We start from the raw sequence: 23,443 nt of genomic DNA, 5'->3' as shown, positions 1-23,443 counted from the left end.
AGTTTGAGACACCAAGGTCTGCCACTGGTGTTTGTTTTATGCATAATTACATTACAACACCAGCAAATCTTAGAGGCAGATTTGACTCCTATTATGATTATTATTTAACAGAGTAAGCTTAGGGTTAGTATAGCTTCCTTGCTTCCCTCCAGCTACCTAGAGAGGAGAAGGACTTCGGCTCAGGGATAGAATATCTGCTTTGTATGCATAAACTTCCAGGTTCAATCTCCAGATAGAGCTGCGAATGTGTTTCCTGTCTGAAACCCTGAAGAGCTGCTGTCAGTCTGTGACAACAATACTGAGCTAGCTATGGTTTAACTTTGTATAAGGCAGCTTCCTGTGTAACTATGTAGACTATATGTTAAAGAGAGGTTTCATGTAGTGGTGCTTTTGAGAGGAGATATCACAAAATGGACATCCAGGTTGGATGTTCTAAAAGGAAGCCTGAGATATCCACCGAAAGGAAACTCATCCAAGCTCATCATTCAGGATGGTTCCTTAATGAAGCCTCTGTACCATGAAGCACATTGGACAGGAAATGCTTCTGAAAAGGGCAGGCAGAGAGCTTGTCTTGATCAACCTTAATTGTCAGGAAGAGTCATACAGAAGGGGTTGATCTGCAAAATATGTAGCTGTGTGCATGTTTTCCTTTGTAGACACAACAGCAGCTACAGAGGACAATTTGAACCAGGGATCAAATTGTGAAAGTGGTGCAAGTAGGAGATTCATCATTGCTCATCAGCTGGGGAGGGGTAATAATAATAATAATAATAATAATAATAATAATAATAATAATTCTATCCCGCCCATCTGGCTAGGTTTCCCCAGCCACTCTGAGCGACTTTCAACAGAACATTAAAAACAGTATAAAACTTCACACATTAAAAACTAAACAGAGCTGCCTTCAGATGTCTTCTAAAAGTCAGATAGTTGTTTATTTCCTTGATATCTGATGGGAGGGCATTCCACAGGGTGGGTGCCACTACCAAGAAGGCCCTCTGCTGGGTTCCCCGTAAGCTTGCAGTGAGGGAACTGCCAGAAGGCCCTTGGCACTGGACCTCAGTATCCGGGCTAAATGATGGGGGTGGAGACTCTCCTTCAGGTATACCAGGTCGAGGCCGTTTAGGGCTTTAAAGGTCAGCACCAACACTTTGAATTGTGCTTGGAAATGTACTGGAAGCCAGTTGTAGGTCTTTCAGGACCGGTGTTATATGGTCTCGGCAATAAAGTTTGCAAAATTGGCATAATCTCTGAAGCATTATAGTATCTGTTGGACTATACACCCCATCCCATTGTACTTATACCAATCAGATTTGAACATATGGAATTCCTTTGTTTTCCTCTGGAGTTCTATTGTGTCTGCTGTGTTAATCCACTTAACACAGCAGCACATCTGTTCAAAATCTTCCATAAAGAAATTTTTATATATCCATGTACATCACTTGAAATCTACAGTAAGCACATGTAGACCTGCAGTAAGTCACACACATCTTCCTGCTCTGTTTCCTGCAGTATCACAATGGTGAATGGGTATCCAGAGAACATGAAAACACCAAAGCAACGTTTCTGAATCTGACAACGGTGGACTGTCAGATCCCACCTCTGAACAATACAGGAGCAGGAGCTGTTCGTTTCATGATGGATGCTGAGCCTTATGCAAGATGGCAAGTGAAAGTAGGAATTTCTTGTGCTACTAGCAAAACAATTTCAAAAGACATTTCTCAAGCAGCATGATGATAAAATGGGAGATTACGGATTTCTTCCTGCTAATCACTGTGAATAGGAGTGCACACGAGAGCAAGAGATCTTTAGTATTGCCTCATAATAAATAAGAAAACAAAGAAATAGCAGAAATTACAGGCATTGTGGGCATTTTAATAAGTAGTCTTAAGGTGCAAATTACAATCACTGTTCCTAGTAATCACCCTGAGCTGATATAGTGGGTGAATCAATTCTTAATCATCTGCATTTCATTTCAAGAGACACGGCTGAAATTCTTGATTAGGTCACAAGTGCAAAATGACTTCAGCTTCATACTGCTGCCTGTTGGGGGCCTCTCCGGCTCACATCCTCCATTTTGAAATTGTTGTACAGGACAGCCCTACTCAAAGAGATGGCAGAGAATGATGCTGAATACCTGGGGATCTTCAGTTGTACTGTAGCTGAGCACAAGTGGCTTTTCTGTGAGCTGCTTCTGCACGGGGGTGGTAATATTTGTGTGGCCCAGCCACATGGATGTAAGCCAAACTTACCATCCTTTCCCACAGAATTGACATGTGTGCATGTGGCACACCCAGAATGCACTTCAGCTTGCTGATTCAGTGGTTGAAACCTACCCAGGTCAAGAGCACTCCAGACCCTGAGATCTAAGGGTAGCCTCTGGTGTCATGGGGGGGGGGGAGTGGTCTTCAGTGATGTTATTAAGCACAACACACCAAGCATTAACCACAGTTGTGGAGAGCGTGTCATTCAAATAGAAAAACACCAAGTCTAATAAAGGAGCAAACATGTCACCGATCGGAAATTAAGACAGAAAACCTAGCTAAAAGGGTTGTTGCGATGCTAGCTGTGAACTGCTATTGTGAACAGCCAGATAGGATAATGGTGCCACAAGCGCAGGACTTTCAGGCCCCCAAATGTAGAAGTGCTGGCTTATTTATTTACTTACTTGTTTCATAAAATTTATGCACCACTCGATTCACCACAAAGCAGTCTAACCAAATGATGAAACAATAAAATTGAGAAAAAAATCACATTCATACTTTACAACATTGAAATACCAAAACGTATTAGTTACCTCAACTTTCTAAGCACATGGGTTTGAATTTTTTAGCAGGCGCCGTGCAGTTAAGCTGCCTGCTTGATCTCAATAGGCAAGGAGTTCCAAAGTGCATCTGCTGCCACACTAAAGGATTGAGTTCTTACAAATGTGTAACAGGCATTATGTGGCACCTGCAGTAGCACCAATTCCACATTTTGAAGTGGTTGAGTGGGCACATGTGGGGCAAAGTAAAGTAATATGAAGTGAAGTAAGACATATTGCACTCTAAAGATAGCCGCATCACACACCCACACCCAAAATAGACCTATGGAGTCAGAAATTACCAAAGTTCATCACTGGTAGACCTCAACATATTTGTTTCACAATTTTCTAGACAGGCAGGCAAGAAGATGCCTAATAATCTACCCTTGCTGCTTTATAGGAGACTTTGATCTGCCCGTGCTCCTCCAAAGCACAACAGAATAGTTGGGATGATTTATGTACATTTTATTTTTATTTATTTTTTTGCAGTAGCTTATTAACTTTTGAAGAGGAGATCAATGTTTATTTTTGTTTTAACCAAAGCACAGCAAGCAAATGAATGGGGTTTATTTGAATATCTTATTAGAGGCTGCTAAAGTCCTAATCATTATTAATGTTCATCTGTTTGATCATTAGTGCTGTGCTCAGAAAATGAACATCTTGAGGGCTTTAGTAAAGGAAAGAAATTAAGGTTAAAATTGCATTAAGAGTGATCAGTTTATACAGATGAGGTAGTGCTTTTGCCTGCAAAATGGCAGGATGCTAAACTAATCCTTCTTTCCGCCTCAGAGCTTGATTCGCTTAGGCCTAGAATCCATTTTCAGCACCAGGAGTTTGTATCAGTTGTATCATCTCCTACACTAACATTATCTGGGACCTTTATTTCTATATATGCTAGCTCATGCGAAGACTGGGTCTGATTGAGTGCAGAGTACATTGACCCACCCCATCAAATAGCTACATCCAGTCCCAAATAGAAGCATGGCTTTCCATTTCAGATTTGAGCTGCAGACCACACACTTTGCAGATTAAACCCTAGCTAGAGACCCTTGAAATGGTTTTCCTGCCTTATTAAGATGGCTTGTCTATGAAGAATGTGGCTAGGGAGCCCCTCTTCTAAATCAAATACTGAGAGAATTGAGTTCATTCTTTAAATCATGTTAAGTTATGCTAATTCAGTTTCAAATTCTCTGAATAGATTGTAAACTTATTTCCTTCCTTTGAATTGCAAATGCTAGGCACTGCTATATCCTCACATACCTCAGTATCACCTGTTCACACCTGAGTGGAACAGGTAGTATTTTATCAGTTTAAAATAATATAATGTTTCTGGAACAGTTCACTTAATGCTGATTTTTTGTGGCGTGTCCCATTCTCTGTTCACCAGGAAATATCATTTGTGTGTGTTTAGCTTTACATGAGTTTTCTTTCTGTTGTTTGTGATTTTTGCCTCTCCTTTTTTCTTCTCACCCTTTTCTGCACCTCACAATGATGCCTTCCATCTGTTCAATGCCGTGGCTGTTGTTACCCACTAGACCTACTAGGGTGTCAAGGAGGTGATGGGTGCATGGCCAGTGGAGACACCGGAGTGTGGCCAAACTGGCATGGGTTTCTCCCCATCTCTTTCTCTCTTGAAAAGATACTGTGAAGAATTGCATTTTTACAAATATTTAGTACCTAACTAAGCTATATGCCACGATGACAGTTATGAGATACAAAAAAATACACACACAGTTATTCAAGTAAATTTTGCTCAGAGTAGATTAATAATAATGATGATGATGGCAACAAAACATTCAGCAACACTGAGTTGAAAGAGGATCATAGGGTGGTAGTCTTTCCTCCACTACTTTCATTTGTGGGGATGTAGGAAGCAGTGGCAACCTCTTCAGTTTTGGTGGTGATGCTGATATCTCTTTCTTTCGTGTCTTCTCGTACCCAGGCTAAGTAGGCAGATTCAGTGCTTCCATCTGCTCTGATGTTTCTAAAGGGATAGCAAAAGTGGTGTAACATGGGTTGCCAGCACCCAGGGTATTGCACCTGCTAACCAGGGGACCATTAGCACTCCCTGAGTCCTTTCCACCAGTCCAATATTGATAAAGTCAATGAAATACTCTACCATGGGGGACGCGGGTGGTGCTGTGGTTGAAACCACTGAATGTCTTGGGCGTTGCTGATTGGAAGGCCAGCAGTTCAAATCTGTGCGATGGGGTGAACTCCTGTTGCTCTGCCCCAGCTTTTGCCAACCTAGCAGTTTGAAACCATACCAGTGCAATTAGATAAATAGGTACCGTTGCAGTGGGAAGGTAAACGGTGTTTCCATGCTCACTCTGGCTTCCGTCATGGTGTCCCGTTATGCCAGAAGTGATTTAGTCATACTGGCCACATGACCCGGAAAGCTATCTGTGGACAAATGCCGGCTCCCTCAGCATGAAAAGTGAGATGAGCACCACAACCCATAGTTGCCTTTGACAGGACTTAACCGTCCAGAGGTCCTTCACCTTTACCTTTACCTTTACCTTTAACTTTACCTTTACCTTTACCTTTACCTTTACCGTACCTGTATCTTTAATGTGCACATTTGAGACATTTGCCGCACCAGCCATCACACTTACTCCTGGGTGGTGGTGGGACTCTTATTCTCCCTTGGCACCACTCCCTTGCCCTGACTCTCTCTGATGATTGGTCTATGACTTACTTGTCCTCCTATTCCATGTTGTCACCACCAGCAGCAGCACCAGCTGGCAAGGGATCAGTGGCATGGGGTGAAGATCCTTGGCACTGCCCACCAATAGGTTGGAACGATAGCTTGGCGACCTACACAAGAGGCAGCTGCAGCACCCATGAGTGTCAAGTACGGTGGAGAGCAGGATGAGGGATTGGTCGGGAGTGAGTATACAGTGGAACCCCGGGTTACAGACGCATCAGGTTACAGACGCTTCAGGTTACAGACTCCGCTAACCCAGAAATAGTACCTCGGGTTAAGAACTTTGCTTCAGGATGAGAACAGAAATCGTGCTCCGGCGGCACGGCAGCAGCAGGAGGCCCCATTAGCTAAAGTGGTGCTTCAGGTTAAGAACAGTTTCTGGTTAAGAACGGACCACCAAAACGAATTAAGTTCTTAACCCGAGGTACCACTGTATTTTTAAAGCCCATGCAGGGATGCCCTGGCAATCAGCCATTGCTCAAATCCACTCCTCAGTCTGCCCACATGAACATTGGGATATTTTCTGTGTGAGGGGGAAGGCACGCTTTTGAAATTTTGTACCCCTGTGGCCCTGCCCACGCTACACCACTGGGTATAAACACTCAGGACAAATGGACCTCTTAATCTTAAACCAAGTCAGAGCAACCAGTTATCCAGGACTTCAGGCAAGGGTATCTTCCAACCCTACATGGAGATTCAACTGAGGACTTCTGCAGGCATCTCCTCTGCCACTGAGTCCTGGCCCTTGAATAGCACCTCTTACAAAAATCAGAAAACTGAGAATCTATGTTAAAACCCCATAAACCAGAACTGGCTTTCCAAATTCTTGAACAATGAACATAAAGGATTTTTCTCTAACATAGAGCAGGAGGGCAGATAAATTCTTACACTATCTTGTCCAACTGAATGCTTAGCAGCTATATCCAGATGCCACCAACATCACGCCAGTCATGTGCATTCAGATATTATGTGAAAAGTAAAACTGGTTATGATGTGCCAAAATGTAGGGCCCACTTTGTTTGTTTGTTTGTTCCACTATTCTATCACCAGTTAAACTGCATGGCTTCTGTGCCTACAGGAAATACATATGGCAGCAGTGGGGGCAGTATCAGCCCTGATTTTCTGCTCATTTCCCCTTAGATTGAACACTTCAGGCATTACATCTTATGAATGAATAGCTGCACTGAGTATGGAAATCCATCTTAGGGGGAGTCAAGGGCAAAGGCTGCCATACAGAATCATCTTCCTTTGAAGCAGGCTCAATAAAATCTTGTTGACATCTATGAGATTCCTCTAGAGTAAATGTTTTATGGATTGCAATCAAAATGTCTGAAGCAGGATTTATTGTTCAAAATTGTGTCAACTTGAGTAAGAAATTTACAGGAAGAGGTTAAACAGAGCACGGCAGTTATCAGAAACTCCAGATTTTATCCGAGTGAAAAGATATTTTGGTAATAAATGAATGGCTTTTCAGTTTGCAGCATCAAGTGATTTGTTAGCTTGCAGGAAAGTAACTTGCAAGTGGTTTAATTTATCTTCTTGGCAGACATTTAGTTCAGGGGTGTATTGGGCATGTGCTTTAGAATGTGCAGACAGTATCTGTATGGAACATGATCACATAAAATGATATGATATATTTTTTGTATATTTTAGATTTCTAATGATGGTTTCCAGTACAGTAATTCAAAAGTCCTGACCTTGTATGACGGAGTCTGCCAGGATTGCAAATTCCATCAAAATGGGCTTTGTAAATTAAAGGTAATTTCAAAGCACTTAGAGGTTTAATACAGAACATCCATCTTTTCCTTAACCCTCCAGTTTCCCTGGATTGCCTGTGTAGCTTGACAAGTGTTGGAGAAGAAAATGTGTTTATTGATCAGCTGGGAAGCTAAATATATTTTCTTCCATTCACTTGTAAATTATGCCCTTTTTATATCAATCGTCAGGAAGCCAACACATTGTACATAAAAAAACATTTCTTCCAAATTAACATTTTATATTCACAAAGAATTTAGCACCTCCATGCTGGAAATGTTCATGTAAGTAAATGAAACTTGGAAACAGCAGAGGTTCTGTAATTATCTCAAATAAGGCATCTTTCACACTCAGAAGATTCCGGTTTACAGAGAGCCTTTGCTGGGACGACATTGCTCTCAGTCTCCACAAGCAACATTTCTTTGTAAGACATGGTGTCAAATTCTTACCAGTCCTCTCAGATTTATTGGGGGTATTGCAACAACCAATCCTATTACCTCTGGGCCTGTTATCTTCAAGTATAGATGTGATTGCCACAGCTGAGAAACAACTCTCAACAACTACACAGGCTCAAAACTGCTCTGTAGCGACCTTTTAACATGAGGACAAGGTCTACTGTAGTTTGATTTCAGACCCAACTCTGATAGGTACTTCTAGCAGCATTTTATTTTATTTACACCCTGCTAAGTTCACTATTTGACCCTTTACACCCTGATGCAGCCTAGTCAGCAAACTAGCTACATGGTTCTATGCCATAAATTCATTAATTTTGTAACTTTCCCACCTGTTGGCTCTGTCCCATTTGCATTATGTGAAGCAATGTATTTTTAAGGGTTATGCAAAGCTTTTTGGTTTAGTTATCATTCTTGTTGTTGTTACTTACATTACTTATTACGTTATTTATTATTTAGAAATGAGCATCCCAGGATCAAATAAAGAGATATTATGAAGCAGATTAAAGAACAAAAAATACTTTTTAAAAGCAAAAGAATGACTTATTCAGGAGGTTTTATTGAAAAAGAAGCATATAATATCATTCTAACTAATATGCTGCCTTGACAGCTGGAGTTGTGTTCCATCCATACGCTGTTGACATTCAATTCCTATTTCTTCTTGCTGTCTGAATCATATGTGGCTACGCAGATTCTGCGCTGGTGCTCAGCCACTGTAATGGACTGGATGAAGGCTAGTCGTGGTGGAATTAGATCAAGGTGCTATGACTCAGCACTTCTTGAGCTTGGGAGATAAGCATATGGCCAGTTCTCTATGGGGCTGCGCTCCCCTTGTAGTACTTGCTGATTCTTCTCTGTCACTGGAGAGCCAAGTGACATAGAGGGCTTTTTCTTAGCTCCCAGCTGGTTGGCCAGTTATGGCTGTTCCTATACAGGGATGGCCTTGCCATAGTAATTCATGCTCTGATAAGCTCCCAGCTGGATAACTTTAGTGCACAGGGCAACTCTTGCAGACCACTTTGAAATTGCAACTAATTCAGATGTAGTAGTTTAGCTTTTGAGTGGAGCAACTAGCTGGAGCCATGTTAATACAGTTCAAAATCTGCATTGACTGCCAATATACACCGGAACATCATACTTAAGAATGGTAAAGAATCGACAGATTAGATTCTAGATCACTGTTCATTCAGACGAGTCTGTCTTTTAGCTTAGCAGAGGCGAATAATATGCAGCATTACATGAAGCATGTAATTCAAAATTTACAACCATTATCCCCTCATTAAGTGGGAACAAGGGGTTGATCTTTGTAAGTTTTGAAGTTACAAGTTTCAGGCAGCTATGCACTAAATCACCAGCTCCCACACTACCTGGCTATTGGCCATGCTGACTAGGGGTGAGGGGAGCACAACAACATCTGATGGGTACCACATTGGCTAATCTTGAAGATTCTCAGCCTAGCTCCACCCACCTAGTGTGAGTGCAGCTGGTGAATGTAACCAAGTGGGATAGAGCTCCAATATGCCACTTTAAGTGTTATTTTGCAAGCCACTGTTTATCCCATCACTCAGTCTTTGTTTATTTTCTAGAGGGCAGCAATTTGGGTGGGTGATGGAGCTTGCAACCTAGTAGAGAATGCTCAGCTCAGGGGTGGTTTTATGCCACTGCAGCTATCTGTTTGGAGGCCCTTTGAAATAAAAAAAAGGGGGGAAGTATGTAGAGAAGGCTGGGATTTTATATGATTTGCCCACATGCCTAGATACATGCTAAACTCTATATGGTAGTGGATGGCATTGTGGCATGGTGGTGTTCACCTGACCTCCATACAGCTTTAGTTGCTGTTCCTTATGGGGAAGGGTGAGGCAAGTGGGGAGGCCAGCACAGTGGAAATTCACCAGCAGGAGCACCAGATTGCACCACACCGAGTTTTCCACTGCCTCTCCCTTCTTTTTCCCAGTAAGCAACATCAGTCAGTGAGTGCTGCCACCCCACCAAGCCATCTGCTGCTGGCTCTGCATAAGGACTCAATTATTGCACAATGTTCATTGTGTAACATCAGCAAGCCCATATAGAGGGAGGACTAGAATGTGCCTGGGAGAGAGAACTGCTTTGTTTTGGGACTGTTGTTCAATATGACCTTTTCATGTATGTCTTCTTTTAGTATGCCTTGTCCCCAGAGAAGCAGCATGGCTCTAGGCATAGGGAAAGTCATGGTTCTTAAGTTAAGACAGGCAAGAAGGCTTGCTAGTCCTGAGGCCATCACACACACAAATGGAAATGACTGAAGCACGTTGTTGCATCCCATTATAACCAAGGATTTGTGCTATTGAATGGGGATATGTGGCATTTTCCCCTTTACAAATGGCTTCCGAGCAGATTGGCAATTTTAATTGTATGTGAATGAAAGGAGAATTTTAGGATCTCTGAGCAAACAGTTTCACTTTTTGTACTGGGTCATAAAGCAGAGTTTCCTCATAACTGTAGTCATAGAGTTCTGTCATACAGAATTTTAGCTATTATACCCTTAGAGTGGAGCCCAATTTCAGCAGGACCAGATAATTAATCACTCTGATAACAGGTGTCTGGGATTAATGATCTTGTACAACATGTTAGTGATTTTCATATGATTTTTTGTTACAGTGGCATTATCCGGCAGCCTGAGATAAGCCATTCACAACTACAAAAATCTCACAATGAAGCTGGCAAAGCCTGTGTCATTACAGCAATTTTTAAGAATACACTTGTATTCTTCCCCAAGGCAACAGAGTGCTAGCATTTAAATTGCTGTCATTTCATTATTCCTACAGCAAAATATTTCAAGCAATTACTTGCTGCTAATTTATCTTTCTTCCTCTTACTTGCAGGAAAACGCTTGCAATATAGATGGATTATGTTATGCAAAAGGTGATTCAAGCCTTACGAGTCCTTGTCTTCTCTGTGAACCAGATATTTCCAAATTCACCTGGTCTATCAATGAAAGTAAGCCTAAAATGCATAAAATGTTTCTATGGTATTCGGTTTTGTTGCAAAACCCATCCGGTGTTTTAGAGAGAGGGATATTCTTTCTCTGGACCTGTATATTGTGTACATTTCTGACATTTCTCTAAGCCAGCATTTATTAAGCTGATGTCATCCTGATGTTCTGGATGACAATTCACATCTGTGCTGTCTAGGCTGTGGCTGATAGGTATTTGTTCAGAATATCTGGATGACCCCAGATTGCCCAAGTTTCTGTAGGATGTAATCTACAGTGGTACCTTGGTTCTCGAATGGCTTGGCTTCCAAACAAATCAGCTCCCGAATGCCGCAAATCCAGAATTGAGTGTTCCAGTTTGCAAATGCTTTTTGGAAGCCGAACATCCGACGTGGCTTCTGATTGAGTGCAGGAAGCTCCTGCAGCCAATCGGAAGCCGTGCCTTGGTTTTCGAATGGTTCTGGGAGTCAAAGAGACTCCCAGAATGGATTAAGTTCGACAATCAAGGTACCACTGTACTTTCTTTGGAGAAAGCAGATTCTCATTAATAGGAATATGTACATTTTGGACCCTAATGATTATGCAGAGGTTCCAAGTGTGTGCTTAGATATTTCTGAGCAACATCATGGGGAATGTTTTTCTAGGACCAAGGTGAAACTGTCAAGCTTCTTTGTTATTTTTGCTGTTCAGTATTGTTTATGCAATCTTTTTATATTTATACTGGCTTTTTTGGTATGTTAGATTTGCCATTGTGATGTTGTTTTATTATGTTATGAAATTGTTTCGTACCGCTTGATTTTGAAACGCATTCCTGTTTTCTTTGTTGCAAGCTGCTTTGAGAATGGTGTCTCTATGTGTGAAAGCAGCATGCAAATAAAATTATGAATGAATAAATTTTCACATCCTTTGAAGACAGAATAGTCTAATCTGGAAAGATGAACTACAGTGATCAGGTGACTTATTTTCCATCAGCAAGCAAAACCAGTAAATGGTACTTTGGGCCATAGCTACCACATGGCAGTAATGCTGGGTCCAACAGTATCCCTGAAACCAAACAGTGGTTCTTACAGTGGGGTGACTCCACCCAAAACAAATATGCCAAGTCAGCCTGACTACTGAGTTCCCTGCAATCATTAACTCTGTCTTATCAAGACAGAGTTTATTCACTGTCCTCAAGTCCACCACTGATTATATACATCCACTGAAGGATATCACTACACATTGCTTCCTGTATTTAAGAGTTAGGTCAAGGCATTCCTTAATCCATTTTATGATACTTAATCTATTTTAAGAGCATGGTTATATTACTTTGATGTTTTTATTGAGAGTATTTTTTATTGTATCTAGGTTTTTATTGACTGTGAGACATGATGACTATTTTCAATTGGAATGCACAGTATAAAGTTTAATGTAAAATAAATAAAAGCTTTCCTGAATGCATTGCTCAAGTTTCTCAAACTTGCTGGTAACTGTTTTTGACTAAAATGTTCTAGAGGGATTTTATCGTCTTTGTCAACTGCTGTGTAACATTAACCATAGCCACCACAATCAACCTCAAATGTTAAGTGTATGCCACTAAAATGATAAAATGTGTGCCCTTGCTGCCCAGAAAGAGGGAGAAACATGGCAGAGAGACATCCACACCATACATTAAAAGTGCATTTATTTATGAAAATATTTTAATCTGCTCTTCATTAAAAATAATCCAAGCAGTTTACAACAGCCGTACAATCAAATACAATAAAAACCTCATCAACTACCTATTACTGAAATATATTTTTTTGATTGCCTGCATAAGCTTAGCAGCATAAAAAAGCTTTCAGCAGATGTTCAAAAAGTGAAAAAAGGCACCTGCTGAATCTTTCTTGGAAGAGCCTTTCCCAGGACTGGGCCAAGAACACTAAAGGCTTGGTTTCAGGCCACTGTCAGATGAGCCTCACCAGCCTTGGGTTGACCAATGATGCTCCTGCTCCTACTACTTTAACAGTCATGGCTTTCCCCAAGGAATCATGGGAACTGATTCCCCCTCACAGAGCTACTATTCCTAACACCTTTGACAAACTACAGTTCCCAGGATTCTTTGGTGGAAGCCATGCGCTTTAAATGTATGGTGTGAATGTACCAACAACCAAGAAGACTGTGACCGGTGATGTATTTTCTGGTGGTCCAGGTGGTAGATGTAGTTTGAAAACCGCTGTCTTAGGGAATTAGAACATTCCATACATTATACATTATTGCATCTTGCTATTTTGCTTAGATAACCAGCCGCCTGTGTTCCAAGCCCCAACCAGCCAGCTTCTGACGTTTGCAGGAGAGAATTTTGTGTACCAACTGCTAGCAGTGGATCCTGAGGGATCAGCCATGCTGTTCATCTTAGAAGGCGGACCTCCAGAAGCCACCCTCTCTCCTGCTGGCCTTCTCATTTGGAAAGTCAGCTCTGCCGAATCAGAGAGCTTTGAATTCACCGTGTCTGATGAATGCAATGCACAAAGCAGGCACTCGGTTCAGGTAGGAATAGGGAACCCTTCAGAAAACTGGTTTATCACACTATCCATTGCTTCCATTATAGCTAATAATTTGTTACTGTCTTTAAAAAGCTAAGACTTCAGCTATTTTCAAGTAAGTGCATATTATCCAACATGACAGTAATGATCAATTAATCTAATAAATAACTTGGAGAACGTAAAACCCATATATACAACGAACAAGAGAGGGTACTATCGATTGCTGTCTGAAAGAACACTTTTGCCGAGCCTCTTAATGGTTCATTAATCTGCTTTAAAATTCACTGTGTGCATTTGGATCTTTGAAGAAAAGCACATAACAACATAAAAGACCAGGTTTTTGCCATAAAGGGGAGAACATAATTCATTTGCAATGATATTTTTAGAGGTTCCCATGCTCTTATGTCGTTACTCCAGAGCCTCGGCTCCCTGGCAGTGCTTCTCTTCTGCTTTGTCTTTATTGCAAGGTGTTCCATTAATCCTTCAATAGGGTGGGCTAATGAGGTAAATGCATAGGAGGAAACTTACAACCAGAAGTGTCTCGCTCACAATGGAGCGAGGAGCCTGGAACGAGATAAGTGCAGGATAAATATTAACCCACAACACTTGATACAGAATTTACATGGTACCGCACCCAGACTTACCTGGAAATGCGTGAAAAATAAATAAATCAAAGATTAGATTCATAGTCTGTATAAGGCCAAATGAGATGTTATGCCAAATCCACAGCTGCCACTGAAAATGGCAAGTGTGTGACTAACTTTCCCCTTCCTCTCTGCAATGCTAACTGTGTCCTGATAGTTCATCTTTATTTAGTCCATGCCAGCAGCCAATGATGTGGCGCAGCAGTGGGGAAATGCAGGATGTTGTGGCATTAGGAGATGAGCAAGTTTTGCCAGCTATTACAAAGGTGCTGGGAGGCGATGCATACCTTCAGTTTTCAGTGGCTATTCCATATTTCTCATGTTGCATTAAGTGCCCCATGTAAGTGCTGCTTCTAGTAGACATGCAACAAGAGTGGCAACAATAGAGAGGTCCTTTTCAGTAGTGGGATGCTCTCCCCAGCGAAGTTCACCAAGTACTGACCATATCTGATTCTCTTTCTATTGTTTGGTGTGATTTGCTGCTGGTTGGTATTTTAATGCTGACCATGCTGATGTTGTGTGTTTTCCTGCAGTTTATTGTAGGATTACTTTTAGAAACTCTCTCTGGTGCTTAATTTTTATGTAATTTTATATCTGTATTGCATTTTTTGATGCAAGCCATTTTGAGATCTCTTGCGGTATAAGATGATGAATAACAATAATTTGGCCCTCAGTATGTCTCAGCTACATTTCAGACAATATTTCTTTGTATTTATAATTTCATATTTGGAGCTACAAACCATGGTTACATAGAATTCTAAATGACTAGATCTTGAAATAGCTGTTTTACTGAAAGAAAGTTTTAGGAGGCTGGATACTGAACCCTCCCTTTTTAGAAAAGGTAGGTAGATCCTCCATTGCAATGCAGTGCAAGAGAATGAAGAAACATCATCCCAGTGCTTTCCTCTTTTAGATTGCAGTGAAACCATGTGGCTGCTTAAATGGTGGAACATGTATCACAAACATCAACTTCCCTCCGGGTGTTGGTGAATATCTCTGCATATGTCCCAGTGGATTTGAACAGGAACTTTGCCAGAACAGCCGTAATGACTGCCAATCAAACCCATGTGGGATTGGCTCCTGTATCAATGGAAAAGATAGTTACATTTGTAAATGTCCAGCAGGTTGGAAAGGTAAGCAGAGCTTTGCATTTTTTTAATTTTTTTTTTGGAGTCTCCTTACTGTTTTCTGGTCAAATTTAGAGGCAGTCTATATACTACTCCTGGTATGTGGAAGTAGTGTCTGGCACACTGAAGCAGTATCTGAATATCATCTTTTCCACATGGCGGGATTAATGCATAGAACCTAAGGATGGACTAATCTGTCAATTTCAATCCCTCATTTTCCCAGTTTTAAGTTTAGTTCACTACACTGTGATTTTTTTCTTTAAAAATCTTCACAAAAATTCATCAGCATTCCTTTGGTTGGTAAACTGCCAGGTAAAATTTGGAGAGGTGCAAATGGATATTGGTCCATATATTGTTTTGGGAGGGTAAAACTTATATAGTTTTGCATTTAATTGTTAACCAAACCAAATTTCTCTCCCACTCCTTTGAAGCAAGGAGACAGAATCAGTCATTTTCTACTTACTAACTCTGGGACACAGGCATCTGACCACCATTCCCCACTACTGTACTTCGTTGCTTAATTGTTGCAGATTAGGTAACACGAATGATTCTGACATCTGACACTTGTGCCTGAACTGACACCTCAGGATAATCAAAACACAGGTTGAGGAACTTTGGAGTATTTCCACACTAAGGCCCTTTAGTACATCTGAGACATTGCTTTTCTCCTATTAGCACAAAATACAAATACAGATTCCACAAAGCAGCAAATATACCCCATTTATTACCTAGCAATATCATTTTTCTGGTCAATGTCTTTCTAATATCTTTCTTCAAGTCAATCAAATTCACCAAAGTTGCTTTCAGCAAATGCTAATTGAAAGCATCTTGGTTGCTAGTTCAGACCATTTAGTTGCTTCCTCTTGTTCCTAGCTGGGAGATTATAAACAGACTTATTTGCTCCCTGAGTAGCCACTCTGAATTACCACAATGTCAGTTTCTCTTCCCCTGGGGTGGGGGTGGGGCTTTAATTATTTATTTGATAGGCTATTCAGTCTATAAGTCAGAAGCTATTCATTACCACTAATATATTAAATTCAATCCCTTATCTTGGAGCTTAAACAGATCTCCATTTCCAAGCGGACATCTTCAGCAAGCAAAATAGTCACCTTTCCAGTGAAGCCGTGATTTAAGTAATCAAGGCTTTCTAAGAATATGATCCCATGTTAATTTCTGGAGAGAATTAATTTCTCTGCAAAAGGGTTTAAGGCCAATATGTACAATGATTTAATACAAAAGAAGGTGTGCAACAGATGATGCTAACCACCAAGCAAAAGGGGGGATCTCAGTTCTTTAGATTGTAAGATAACAGGGGAATATAGTAATCTTTTAAGCTTGTCCTGACAGTAGCAAATACACTGTGAACAATGGGGGCCCTTCCCTCCATTTATCAATAATCATAGGGAAAGTGATCTGCTTCAGTTACCCCCTTTTCCTTCAGGTTCATGTAAATAAAATATTCACTGTTTTTGCCATTATTTTCCTGTAGCAAGTAGGCTTGGGGAGGGGAAACCAAATAAACAAATGATTGAGTGAAATAGGAATATCTCTCACCTGTTTTAATGGCAGGTGAAAAATTATATGCAAGTGCAGCAGAAAGCCAGCTGGGAAGGTAGATGATTTCACTTCAGGGCAGGTTCCATTACAGCAATAAAAGCTTATCCTTGATGTTGTGTTTATGTCTCAATTCCCCAGAAAGCCATCAATAATCTAATGAGAAGGCTTGCTGTACTGCTCAAGTGACAAGACTGTTTCAGCGTCACTTCTTTACAAATGATAGCAAACAGATAGTAGGAACAAAGACACGAACTCTTTAGAGAGCACCTTAAGTATCATCTCTGGAGAAGCAACTCGTGGAGAGTGCAGGAAGCATTGTTATGCATACAGAAATACAAGGGCAATCTTAATTCCTCTCTGCTGTCATTGATAAGGCAACATTAATTTTGGATGCATGCCAGGGGAACAGGTAGAGGGCTAAAGATTTTTAAAAATGAGCAAGAGCCATGGGAATGCCTGTGTAGAATGTGGGCCCAGAGTTCATTCACAGTAATTTTAAACTTCCATTCGATACCTTCCCACTGGGACATCTAAACGCATTGACAGATATTTAAAGGGTTTGGTGCTGATGCTCATTGCCACCATTTTCTGTACATAAAGAGCACAGTGAGGAGCACAGATATCGACAAGTTAAAAAATAAGTGGGGAGGGGCATAATTCACAAGGGAAAGCACACCCTTTCCTGCCTTCCCTTTGCAGTGTCCTTGTGTAAAAGAGTGTGAAGATTTTCACAGTTAGGGAGAGAAATGCCCCTTTTGCCAAGTTGGGAGAGCTCTAGTCATGTGTGAGTAGATGCTCCAAAAGGCTGTTGAGGGTGCACATTAGAATGGACCTTTGGAGAGATGTGGACCTGGACAGACAACACCTGCATTTGGATGCGGATTCAGTCCCAGGCTTGTCACATTACTCTCCAATGAAACCAACATACAGAGAAACAAGGAATGCTTCCATCAGGACTGTGGATGCTATGCATCAAATTGTCTTCCCATTGTGACTGCACTACACTGGCACACCCAAATATTTTCCCGCTCTCAGATTGCCTCCATTTTGTTTCCACATTTACATTTTGCCTCTCACCTACCATGTTGTCTACCTTGGGTTGCTAAGATGGCAAGGACTATCAACCAGAAACAAGGATGCTGGATTGACCAGGCTAGCCCCTACCACCTATCAAAATGAAAAACAGTGTGTCCTAACCCCTAAGTGTCATGGGCTGAAGAATTCTGATACATGCAAATGCCAAACCTCCCTGCATGTGTCCTAATGTAATCAGTAGAACACTCATCCACTAATTCATTATCAGTACCACAAGGTCTGTGCTCTTTTATGGTTTTCCTAGCACCACATGACCTGTCCATAATCTTCTTCCTGTTTTCAAGAAAGTGATCCTAACATCACCATTGCTTTTTCTCCCTCTGGGAAAACCCATATCAGCAGAAACCATAATGTTTATTTCCTAATTTTAAAATGGTTTTTGGGTTCCTGAACCAAGAGATTAATAATACAATCAGAATGATTAATTTGATAACAAAGATATGGCCAAAGCCATTCATATATAAAATATTGATCTTATGAGAAACTTACAAGCAGCAGATCCCCGAAACCAAAGATATCTGAAAAATTTGGGTTCTGTAGGAGAGGGGGGTAATTAGTAATTTAAAGCATCATGTAATTTACGTATATGGGAACAAACAACCTTCCCTAAACCAACTGGTGACGCTTACTTTATCTACTATAGCAGAAGAGCTATACAAAGCTTCAAATATTTTGTGTAGCTAAGATTATCATTGTCACTTAATGAACCCCATGTTGATTAAAGAAAAGCACCTGGTTAACAATCTGTGCTGACCTTCCAAAATGCATGATCAGATTTCCAACCACTCTCTGCAACCCATTTCTTAATAGCAGATTGAACTGCAGCAATTCACTGATTATCCTATTTAGGTCCATCTCTCTCACACACAGACACAGTTTCACCTGCTGGTTTCTTTGTATCAAATTTCTATCCAAATCATGGAGACAGCTCAGATTGTTTTTTCTTCCAGCTGGTCAGCAAAAAAACTTTTTTGCACAGTATAATCAGCTTTGGTTAGCAAACCCAAAGGCCCAAATAGTGACCCTAGATTTCAAATTATATGATAACATTGCCGGGATAAAAGGAAAACAAGAAAAGCATGAGCCGCAATTTGAGAAAAGGGGGTTATTCATTTCCTGTGGGTAGCTAATGCTTTTCACCATAACTCTCAAGATTCCACATTTTTGATAGCAATAAGCTGACAGTAATGAACAGTGAAGAAGCAGCAGGATGAAATGAACCAGTGGGGAGTTTGGGTGGCAAATGAATGACATATTCTTCAATGAGTTTACAGCTGAGACACCTGCCTAGTATGCATGAAAGTTTAAGCTTAGGATTAATCAGAGGCTTTTCTGTTTATTAACCTCCACTGTGTTTTTCCTGGCACAGGGCTTACTTGTCAGGAGGATACAAATGAATGTGAAGAGGAACTTTGTTTTCCTGGTGTCTCTTGCACAAACACAGTCGGATCTTACACATGTGGCAACTGCCCCAATGGGATGCAGGGTGATGGTAGAAGCTGCAAATGTGAGTATTCTTTGTCTGTTTGTATTTATTTTTATATCATTTCGTGTGTGTGTGTGTGTGTGTATGTATGTATATGATTAAGCAATATATATAGGTATCCCATCCTGCATACATTCTGGTGCTTGTCTACAAAAACTGTTGCATGTGAAAAGGTGTAGAAATAAAAATACTACACACACACACACACACACAAACCCCAAATTCCGCATCAGAGTAGGCTGGATGCTTCAAGCTGAGTAACCCATGCAACATCTGGAACATGCCGTCTTCTTTTTTGCACAGTATTATCAGCTTTGGTTTAGAAAGTAAACAGGATTAAGACTGAGCCCTGATGCTTGGTGTCCTGGCCACTAGAAGTTCTTTACATGGCTTCTGAGAAGCCTACCTGACTCACCACTATACATAGAACCAGCCCCTTCAAGTGATGGATCAAGCATCAATCCCTCCTCAAGGGTTTTTGTCATTTGAGGCATGATGCTTGAAGGGGCTAGATTCTGTTTTTTTGAGTCTTGCAGCTCATGCATGCTTAGTTCAGAATATCTGAGAATGAGCACAGGTAACCAGAGATGCTGCAAGTGTTGCATTAGGTCTGGAAGTGCAGGGGGAGTTTTATTAAAAACTTAAATATAAAAAGTACAATCACAAAAATAGTAAGTTTTTTTTAACTAATTAAAGCCATATTTTAAATTGGTTAATACAGAAGGAGCATTATTCCCATCCACATATTCTATATTTCTTGGTAGCTGCTAGGATGACTGTTTAAACACAACAGAATGAGCCAAATTCTCCATTTCTTGCCCAGCTGCATTCAAAGATCTGGGATGGAGGAACTTACTTATTGACTTCAAACTCTGACAAATGGAAAAGTCCATCTTTGAAATCCTGTTACCTAACAGGATTCCAGTTCATCATAACAGGCCTCATCAATGTGAAATGTCGCTTATATACTAGACTAATTCGGTTTTAGTTTTCATCATTTAGCAGCTTATTTTTCAACTCAGGTCAACTGATTTATGATGACTTTTTTATATTGCACCTCTGTATTTTTGTTTGTTAAACCATAACATATCTCTGATGATTTGGCCGTACTCAAAATTTTGAATTTCTTCTAGTGCCCTCACTCTTCAGACTTTATAAACTTGATTGGTTTAGAGGTTATGCTCACCCAAACCTTTATTTCTTTTTGTTGTAGCCTCCTCACACAAGAGATACATTTTATTTACTTAAAAATCAATAAAAATCTAGTTACAAAAATATGTCAGTGGGTGAGCGCTGTGCGTGTGTGTTTTAACCCTGACTTCAAGAAAAGCGTGTGATGCTCAGAATTCCCTGAGCTGGTATTAGAGAGGGTGTTTAATGAATCATTCACTTCATTATGCATAAAATAATTTATGAACACTCCTGAGGATCTAGCCACCTGCCTTCTTGATTTTTCTGTTTGTGTATACTTGTCTATTAACCTTCAGTGTGGAGAAGAAACAAATTAAATGAACTAAAGAGGGAATGGCCAAGAGCTTCACTATTTTGTTGATTATAAAAGAAAACAGCACTGTGTGTGTGGGAGAGGGAGAGAGCGTGTGAGGATAACAATAGCTTACAACTGAGGAATCCTAGAATCAATGTACCATCTATTGTAAAGTTGATTAAATCTTTCCTTGCTTAAATTTACAATTTAGCCTGATATAAACAGCTTTCTAGTCCTTTGCTTGAGTTCAGGGCATTTTGTGGCTGCCTTGAAGTGCATCTGTGTTTTGTGTGGGTTAATTCGATTAAGTGTGACTGGAGAAAGGAAGATTCAATTAAAGTCTAAGCAAAATCCTGCCCTTAGCCAAAATGTAGTTGCTTATTTGCACACAGCCAAGCTTTTTAAAAGCTTTCTTTGACATAACAGTTGTACCAAGCCTAAATAAGCAACTTCACTGAAGTAATGAAAACAGTTATTGCTTGCAAATTCCTTTTTCATGGAAGATTTTCTACTGCCTTGCCAACTTGGCTTGGAATGACATTCCAAGATATAAGAAGAGTTACTGTTCTGAGAGCTGAAACAAATCTGATTCAATAACTGAATTGCCTGGCTTTCCAAAAAAACAAAAACCCATTGGCATGTAAAAGCAGCTGCAGAGACCTCCAAATTTGATTAGAGCAGCCGTGCTGAGGGACAGTGTTTTAATCCTCCTCGCCTTATGCAGCAGAATATCTGAAGACATGTGGGAATGGAATGGGGGTAGAAAGAGTTCCACAGCCCCAATGCTAGCCAAGGTCATACAAGTTGGATGTTACACCACCATTGTTGTATGACAATAATGAAAGTATTGTTTTATCTCTGTTGGTGACACTAGTTAATGGAGAGACATAGCCCACTCTGGCGGATGCAAGAATATGATGCAAGAAGCTGCTAGCTGTCTCCTAAAGCCCATATTTTAAAAGCCTCCCATGCGTTGCATCTGAGGCACATCCGTGGCTTATTACCAAGATATGGGCCATTAAGTCAGCCTTGAGGGCTTTTTTGTTATATTTTGCTTTATTCATCACAACAGCATTCCTTCATTAGCATGTATCATGGCGGCTCCTCTTTTGTAATCAATGCCTTATCCTCAGCTGGGTCTCCAACGCTAACGCCTACGCTCATCCCGGCACCACACAAAGTCCCACAAATCCTCATGCCTTGGAAAAGTTTCAGCTATATGTTGTGTGCAGTAGGTGGACTATGCTAACCTGTGCCTAAAGCGCCACCGTGAGTAATGGCTCCCCAACATTTGATGGAAAATATTCACACTTGCCTTCTCAGTGAAGCTAGCCAGTAGCTAATTGCTTTGAAACATGGCTCCAAGTGGAATATTCAGTCTCTAACTTATTGGAGGAAATTAATATTTTAAATAGTCTCCGATGGACAATTTACTTGATTTACTTCCTTGAGCACTTTAAGCAAGAGTGTCCAAAGTACGGCTCTTGAGCCAGCTGCTGCTTGGAGACGTCACAGTGTAGTTTGGCAACGATCCATTTTGTATAAATGCAGGCTAGAGCTGGAGTAAGGCCAGCATGATTTTGTTTTTAATTGGCCAAGGTAATGTGTCATTTTAGTCCCTCCAGCAAAGTCTGTTACCTTATCAAAGGTCGTTTGGGTAGCAAACTTCTCTTTGCACGCCCTCCATTAGATGTGGATGCTAAATTATATCTTGTTTTGATGAGACTCCAGATGCTGACTCATTTGACCGCCTTTGTTCCCCAGTTGGCTTCTGGGATAACATCCTGGAGGGTTATCTGATTTGATGTTAAGTCTTCATTTCCATCATTAATCACAGCAAAAACTAAGGCAGTGCTTCTTTCACCTCTGCTCTTTTTTATTACAGTTGAGGACAGTGCTGACATGACAGAAGCTTTCATTAATGATAATCATAATCCTAAAGGTGAATGGAAAAAGAGTGAAGGTAAACAGTCAGTCATACCTCTAGAAGCGAAGACGTTGTCTGCAATTAAGTATGTTAATATTACTGATGTTCATGGTAAGTGAAGTGTGATTAGATGAGTGTCAAAAGGTTTCTTTTCAGACTTTGTTGTGTATGTACATAGCTGTCACTGGTTGCACAGAAATAGTCTCCTAAACAGTCTTTGCATAAAAGCTTAAACATATGGATTGAAAAAGCTCACAAATCACTTTTAAATAACATTAGCTCTTCAGTGTGTTGGCAGGGATATTAATTATGATTGATAAGAAGACTGGGTGACTGCCTGTGCTTCTTAAATTATGGGATTGGGCCCAATAAAGCATGGATGGGCAACTTTCCAGGTGTGACCTTCCAATAAGTTGTTGGACTTCCTATCAGCATCAACCAGTATGGCCAATAGGAATGGATGATGAAAGCTGGAGTCTAGCAATATCTGGAGGTTGAAAGGTTCCTTATCCCTGTTTTAGGGACACAATGTTGCTGCTATGAGAGAAGGAAGTTCCTGCCTTCCTGCTTTAGAACAGCAGATTCCTGTCTAGCCAAGACTGGGGGGTTGACCCTATCTACTAAGGAAATGAAATATACTCAGAGTCGCAAGGTGATTTCATGCTCTTTATTCAGCTCATAGTGGTGAGGAGGAATGAATAAATGTCCCCTCACAGTATCTGCTTTATATACATTATTTACACAATGGGCTGCACATGATTGGCTAATTCTGGAATTCTACTGTAAGCCAATCAGGTTGTGGATTCACTTCTATCTGGAGCAGGATTGGGTGGTTCCTGTCAACCAATCATACTGCTGCATTGTTCTAGGACCAATCAGACTGCTGCATTCTGAATCCTATTGTTCTAGGACCAATCAGACTGCTGCCT

General features: G+C 40.6%; 1 protein-coding gene across 1 annotated transcript in view; it reads left to right on the top strand.

The window, feature by feature from the left end:
* LOC308477018 (von Willebrand factor D and EGF domain-containing protein-like) overlaps nt 1-23,443 on the top strand; it is a 209,713-nt gene that overhangs the window by 112,873 nt on the left and 73,397 nt on the right. The window contains exons 14-20 of the mRNA XM_081005140.1: nt 1,513-1,674; nt 7,164-7,268; nt 10,579-10,693; nt 12,946-13,196; nt 14,750-14,969; nt 18,985-19,122; nt 22,473-22,625. Of these exons, the coding sequence (XP_080861266.1) occupies nt 1,513-1,674; nt 7,164-7,268; nt 10,579-10,693; nt 12,946-13,196; nt 14,750-14,969; nt 18,985-19,122; nt 22,473-22,625 (1,144 nt within the window). The remainder of the gene's footprint in view (nt 1-1,512; nt 1,675-7,163; nt 7,269-10,578; nt 10,694-12,945; nt 13,197-14,749; nt 14,970-18,984; nt 19,123-22,472; nt 22,626-23,443) is intronic.

This window comes from Podarcis pityusensis (genome assembly GCF_964106645.2).
Source record: "Podarcis pityusensis genome assembly, chromosome: 1".
NCBI classification, from domain to species: Eukaryota; Metazoa; Chordata; class Lepidosauria; order Squamata; family Lacertidae; genus Podarcis; species Podarcis pityusensis.
This window is presented reverse-complemented; position numbering and strand designations above follow the sequence as displayed.